The sequence below is a fragment of the Chanos chanos genome, chromosome 15 (genome assembly GCF_902362185.1).
Source record: "Chanos chanos chromosome 15, fChaCha1.1, whole genome shotgun sequence".
In the NCBI taxonomy this organism is placed as follows: domain Eukaryota; kingdom Metazoa; phylum Chordata; class Actinopteri; order Gonorynchiformes; family Chanidae; genus Chanos; species Chanos chanos.
This window is the reverse complement of record NC_044509.1, coordinates 17,750,075-17,757,574: the sequence shown is the minus strand read 5'-3', so window position 1 is coordinate 17,757,574 and position 7,500 is coordinate 17,750,075. Positions and strand designations below refer to the sequence as shown.

The 7,500-nt window shown below is 47.0% G+C and overlaps 1 protein-coding gene across 1 annotated transcript in view; it reads right to left on the bottom strand.

The window, feature by feature from the left end:
- Window positions 1-4,220, bottom strand: part of tpcn1 (two pore segment channel 1) — a 19,476-nt gene extending 15,256 nt beyond the window's left edge. Inside the window, exons 1-5 of the mRNA XM_030792109.1 lie at window positions 3,502-4,220; window positions 2,714-2,844; window positions 1,381-1,557; window positions 799-912; window positions 185-315 (exon numbers count right to left, since the gene is read on the bottom strand). Of these exons, the coding sequence (XP_030647969.1) occupies window positions 185-315; window positions 799-912; window positions 1,381-1,557; window positions 2,714-2,844; window positions 3,502-3,595 (647 nt within the window). The 5' untranslated portion in view covers window positions 3,596-4,220. The remainder of the gene's footprint in view (window positions 1-184; window positions 316-798; window positions 913-1,380; window positions 1,558-2,713; window positions 2,845-3,501) is intronic.
- Between the last annotated feature and the right edge of the window lie 3,280 nt (window positions 4,221-7,500).

Here is a 7,500-nt window from a genome sequence, read left to right as displayed (position 1 = left end):
ATGATGAAGAGGAGTGTAGTGATGAAGAGGAGTGCGGTGATGAAGAGGAGTGTAGAGATGATGAAGAGTGTGATGATGAAGAGGAGTGTAGAGATGATGAAGAGTGTGATGATGAAGAGGAGTGCGGTGATGATGAAGAGTGTGATGATGAAGAGGGGTGTGGTGTTGGTTTCTGATCACTTGCCTCCGTACTGCGCCGCAGTAGCGACAGTCGACCAGGAAGATGGGTCTGAGAGCCCTCGTCACCCGCAGGTGAGACGTCTGACGTACCAGGACGACTATGGCCTCGATAAACTGAATGAACAACACACACGTCTGACACACACACACACACACACATAAGCATGAGTACAACTCAAGGAAAACAATATCCCAGATGCACACGGTCAGATGCACACACACTCTCAGACGCGCACACACACTCTCAGACGCGCACACACACTCTCAGACGCACACACACTCTCGGACACACAAACACTGTCGGACACACAAACACTGTCGGACACACACACACTCTCAGGCGCACATACACACTCTCAGACGCACACACACTCTCAGACGCACACACACACACTCTCAGACGCACACACACTCTCAGACGCACACACACACACTCTCAGACGCACACACACACACTCTCAGACGCACACACACTCTCAGACGCACACACACACACTCACAGACGCGCACACACACACTCTCAGACGCGCACACACACACTCTCAGACGCGCACACACACTCTCAGACGCACACACACACTCTCAGACGCACACACACTCTCAGACGCACACACATACCTTAACCATGGTTCGTTTGTGTCGTATGAAGGTGTGAAATCCCAGCCAGCGTAGCTTCATACACAGCTCAAAGGCCACCATCACCAATGCCAGAAGCTCCAGCGTCGCATGGACCTGACACACATACACACACACATTATACATACACAATACACACATACACACACATTACACACGCATAATGCACAGACATATTATACACACACACTACTCACACACACACGTTATACATACACTATACACACACACACATTATACATACATTATACACACACACACATTATACATACGCACACATTATGCACAGACATATTATATACACACACACGCACACACACACGTTATACATACACTATACACACACACACATTATACATACATTACACATACACATTATACATACACACACATTATGCACAGACATATTATACACACACACACACATTATACATACACTATACACACACACACGTTATACATACATTACACACACACATTATACATACACACACATTATGCACAGACATATTATACACACACACACACACACGCACACACTGAGGGAGGAGTGTGTATACGCACGTAGACGTCCAGCCTGAGGGAGGGCACAGCGGGGGCCTCGGAGAGCGAGAGCAGCATCAGGAGAAGCCCCGTCAGCAGCTCCATCAGGTAAAACAGGTGATTATGGACAAACAGGTACGCACTCAGGGCCCGCGCACTCCGCGGGTGTGTGAAAAACTTATCATTATTCTGCCCCTCCTGAGAGAGAACACACGCACACACGCACGCACACACACACACACACACAAGCACGCACACACACGTACGCGCGCACACACACACACACACACGCACGAACACACACACACACGCACATACATATGCACGCACACACACATACGCACGCATACGCACGCACACACACGCACGAACACACACACACACGCACATACATATGCACGCACACACACGCACGCACACACACGTACGCGCACACAAACATGCACACACACACACATACGCACGCACACACATACGCACGCACACACACATACGCACGCACACACACATACGCACGCACACACACATACCCACGCAAACACACACGTATAGAAGGTTGAGGTGCCGTTGAGGGGTGAAGTCTGGTAGACTGTGAGAAACACACAGGTTATACTGTGCACTGAGTAAAAGACTGAACTGAATGGAAAACACCTGAATGTAATCTCTTCAGTCATTAACTCAGGTCCCAGTTTCACAAACTCTGTTACACTGTTAAAAATAGAACGGCCTGTAGAGAGACAAGAACAGAGATGAAGAGAAAGAGAAAGACCTGGGAATGAGAGGGAGAGAAGGAGAGAGAGAGAGATGGAGAGAGAGAGAGATGGAGAGAGAGAGTGAGAGAGATGGAGAGAGAGAGAGAGAGAGAGAGAGAGAGGGAGAGAGAGAGAGCGAGAGAGAGAGAGAGAGAGGGAGAGGGGGGGAGATAAAGAGAGAGAGAGAGAGACAGAGAGAGAGAAAAAGAGAGAGAGAGAGGGAGAAAGAGAGGGGGGGAGATAAAGAGAGAGAGAGAGAGAAAAAGAGAGAGAGAGAGGGAGAAAGAGAGGGGGGAGAAAGAGAGAGAAAGAGAGAAAGAGAGAGGGAGGGAGATAAAGAGAGAGAGAGAGAGAGAAAGAGAAGGGGGGGAGAAAGAGAGAGAGAGAGAGAGATGGAGAAAGAGAGAGAGGGAGAGGGAGGGGGGGAGATAAAGAGAGAGAGAGAGAGAGAGAGAGAGAGGGAGGGAGAGAGAGAGAGGGAGGGGGGGGATAAAGAGAGAGAGAGAGAGAGAGAGGGAGGGAGAGAGAGAGGGAGGGGGGGGGATAAAGAGAGAGAGAGAGAGAGAGAGAGAGAGAGAGAGTGTGTTTGTGAGTGAAAATACCTGCAGATATATTGCTGCTTCCTGATAGTTCATCTCCCAGTTCTGCCGCAAGGAATTCTGGGCCCTGGGATCAGGAGGTCCCGGAGTCGGTATGACGGCATTATTCACGATATCGTAGCCACCGACTCCATCTGAGTGAAAGACAGCACAACTCAGTCTAACAACATTCAGACCCACCAGCAGAGACGGGTCAGACAGGCATTCTGTCAGACAGAAAACTGCCTCTGTACTGAACGGGTTCAGCAGCGTGCAGAGAGAGAAGGTTGGTCAGAACTGTTCTGGTACTGATCCACTGCCCTCTGCCTCCGGCCTCTGCTCTGGACCGGATACCTCAGCTCATCATCACAGTCTCTGTGTCACACACACACACTCACACCTCTCCTGCAAAAACACCTGTCTCCGCTATGAAAACTTTAGTCCTAATGGCAGAATCAGCAGACTGAAGAACGAGTCTCTCAAACACACACACACACACATACGCACACACACATACGCAGACGCTCATAGGGACTGAGTCTCTAAAACACACACACACACACACACACATACACACATACACACATGCAGACACTCATAGGGGCCGAGTCTCTAAAACACACACACTGACAAACACACACACACACTGACTGAGTCTCTCAAACATGCACACTGACTGTCAAATCAAGACCTGACTCACTCTCTCTCTCACACACACACACACACACACACACACACTCATAGGGACTGAGTCTCTAAAACACACACACTGACAAACACACACACACACACACACACACACACACACATACCGGAACTATCAGACTGTTGGCAGAGAAAGGAAGTTTGGACTGGCCAATCACATGACATTTCTGTCCTGTTGTTATGGTTGCCACTTGTCTCCATGGTAACAAGGGTCAGTGTGTGCTGAACGTTGGAACGTTGTTCTAACACACAAAGGTCGAGTCAGCGACCAGTGAAAAGTCCACAGTCCCTCCAGTTCATGGTCATTCTCTGTGTTCCACTGTAAAATTCAAAAGAGCAGGTCTGTATTCCTTCTCTGAATTAAATCCTTACGCGCCTGAGAGCCAGGCACTTTTAGACGTCCGCCGCAGCATCCTTATCCGTCACAGGCTCGATCTGAAGAACACGCTGACAACCTAATGAAGAACACATCCAGGAGGGAAAGACAATTCCGCCAGGAACTCGCCTTCATCCAGTGTTAGACTCTGAGACTCTCCTCCTACAATTCTGCTCAGTCGGAAAACTCCAGTGTTCCAAGCCCCGACCAGGGATAATCAGAGTTTTTCCAGGCTGTTTCCTGCTTCCTGCTTCATTTCCTGTTTAACTTGAGTATCATTCAGTCTGACCTTTGACCCTTTCGTAAGAGCTGGGAGCAGCCTGTCCAAACCAAATGGCTCTGGATTCACCCAGAGTCCTCTTCCACTGACCACTCAGCTTACACAGACAGAGTAGATCACTGACAGACAGAGTAGATCACTGACAGACAGAGTAGATCACTGACAGACAGAGTAGATCACAGACAGACAGAGTAGATCACTGACAGACAGAGTAGATCACTGACAGACAGAGTAGATCACTGACAGACAGAGTAGATCACAGACAGACAGAGTAGATCACAGACAGACAGAGTAGATCACTGACAGACAGAGTAGATCACTGACAGACAGAGTAGATCACAGACAGACAGAGTAGATCACTGACAGACAGAGTAGATCACTGACAGACAGAGTAGATCACAGACAGACAGAGTAGATCACTTATAGAGTAGATCACAGACAGACAGAGTAGATCACTGATAGAGTAGATCACAGACAGACAGAGTAGATCACTTATAGAGTAGATCACAGACAGACAGAGTAGATCACTGATAGAGTAGATCACAGACAGACAGAGTAGATCACAGACAGACAGAGTAGATCACTTATAGAGTAGATCACAGACAGACAGAGTAGATCACAGACAGACAGAGCAGATCACTGACAGACAGAGTAGATCACAGACAGACAGAGTAGATCACTGATAGATAGAGTAGATCACTGATAGATAGAGTAGATCACTGATAGATAGAGTAGTTCATTTTCCACTGTGAAGCTGTTCTAGTCCCGTGTCTGTCAGAGAAAACTCTCCTTTTGCCGTTAACTAAAGCGACAGCTACCACTAAAAGTCACACTGCCTTCATCGCCATGGAGACACAAACAGGAACAAATCTACACATTTATACACACTTTCCCTTTCCAGCTCAAGCCACAGTGAACCACAGTAAATAGCAGTGAACCACGGTAAACCACGGTAAATAACAGTTAATCACATTAAATCACAGTAAACCACAGTAAATAGCAGTTAACCACGGTAAATAACAGTTAATCACATTAAATCACAGTGAAGCTCAGTAAGGCATCACACTGTACTCAGGTCTGGTTCACTAGTGTATCTGACTGCAGACCTGCGACCAATCAGACGTCAGAGCTTAAAGACAATGACCAGTGAGTGACCCCAGCAGATATACAGTCTAAATCCAAACAGTGACCAGTGAAAATCTGCTCAGAGGAGTGAAAGACCAGCCTGACCAGCACGGAGAAGAGGAAAGTAACATCAGCCGCAGCCAGGCCGTCAGTTTGTTCACCAGTACGACGGAACCATCGTCACAGTGTCGCTTCACCCTCACAGCCTGCGTGTTCATCCCCCGTCAGTGCCCAGTCAAAACACACGACCTCACAGCGACGGCATCCTCTGCACTCTGTGTCCCTCAGCGCTGACAGAGGCTTTCACTTCACTCAGACGACACTCCCTTCTCCTCCCAATTCCTCCTTCACATTTTGGGTTTTTACACTTCCTCTATTTCTCCTCTTACAAAAAGATGCACCGTCCAGAGAGAGAGCGAGAGAGAGAGAGAGAGAGAGAGAGAGAGAGAGCGAGAGCGAGAGAGAGAGCGAGAGAGAGAGAGAGAGAGAGAGAGAGACTATATCCTTTGTGGGCTTCCTCCTTTTGTCCCAGAATAAAAACTCAGTTCTCCAGCACTTCAGATCTGACAAACACTTTCATGGCTGTAAAAAGACACACTCTTCCAGCGAGAGGAATCACACACTCATATGCTTCAGTCAAAGCACTCACGGGACAGTGTGCGTGTGTGCATGTGTGCGTGTGCATGTGTGTGTGTGTGTGTGAGGGGGGGGTGGCAGAGGGGCCACAAACACAGAGGTATCTGCTACAAGGCTGACACAGCAGTTTTCTGTCCTCTCTCTCTCCCTCTCTGTGTGTGTGTGTGTGTGTGTGGTACAAAGGCCATCAGACTGCTATAGCTGACAGCTGATCACATGATCGCTGGATTGGGACATCCTGTGTTAAAGTGGTAGCGTGTCAGCGGAGAGGAAGCAGAGGGTAAGACAGGCATGTGCCCGTATACATTAGAGCACACAGGCCTTCACATGTCTACTCTTAAAATGACAACTCAGCACTATACTTAGCCAAACTAACCAGTGCACGAGAAAATTCCAAAACTGCTTTCAATCACTGAATAAATGCATCCTGTGTAACTCGACTTTTGACATGTCCAGTCGTTTCTTTCCAGTGATTTTTGTTTGTTTTGACTGACGAACGCATCTGTCCAAAGCACTCACAGCTCTTGGCTTCGTGAGCGTTTACAGTGAACGCCTAAATTTCAGCGGCAAAGGCACAGTTAGACACTAGATGGCGACAAATACTCAATAAACCGGACTGACGATAGCTGGCCAGTAACGGAAAGACAGCGTCATCTGCAAAAATTTGCACGAAAAACGCAGATTAATGCATCTTGTCATAAATCTTTGAAGAAAAATCCCTGACTTTTTGTTGCACTGAGCTGGAAATATTTGGTGTAGACTGATTTGTGTTACATGGTTCTGTGGAAAAAGCAAAAGCTAGATTTTCATTGCGTGTTCTTTGAACACGCTGTCATTTCATAGGTGCTGTTAAAAAAAGGGCACGCTACCAACAAAGACCATCACAGGGTGACACGTGGAGAGAAATTTACCAAACCCAGGCCTTTACCAAATTTACTTTATCCGATTTTTTTCTAAAATTGTGTTGTGGCTGATTTGTGCTTGGACTGTATCAGCAAGCATATAAACAGGATGTAAACAAAATATGACACAAATCCAATGCGTTTGAAGTGCGGTACGGGGCAGATGTAGACTACTTGAAAGGGAGGCAAGCCCAGGTTACAGGAGTGGGTTTCCAGGCCAACCGAAGTCGCCGATAGGGCACACTCTACTGCCACGAAAATAAGAACCAGAGTTGTGAGTGTATTTAAAATGTAAATAATTATATTTTACATTTTTAAGTAATTCTCAAACAGTTTTCGATATTTTTCGATATTTCAAAGGGAGATTTTTTCAGTATAGGAATTTATTTAATAATGAAGACAGGTGGCAGGCAACTTAAATTTGGAAACTACATGTTGCTGCTGGACAGCCTGGGATTTAAAATCCAGTACAGACTCTACTGGGTACCGCTGAATATTATGAGATTTTCTGCACCGCAAAGGGTTAAAGCAACAAAGACAGTTCTCACTCATCGTCATGACCTCATTTATTCAAGTTTGTATTGGCCGAAAGTGTCTTGATCCATATTTTTTATTGTACATCAAAACTGTTAACAATCATACGTCTTCTCAAAAGGTCAAGACGTTGTAACAAGTGTTAGAGACTCACTTTCGTCAGGTCTATCAGATGCGTCGTCACTCAGCAAACCGCTATTTCCGTCCTCGTCCCAGGTCAAAATAAGCGGTACGTCGTCGTCGCTGTCTGCCA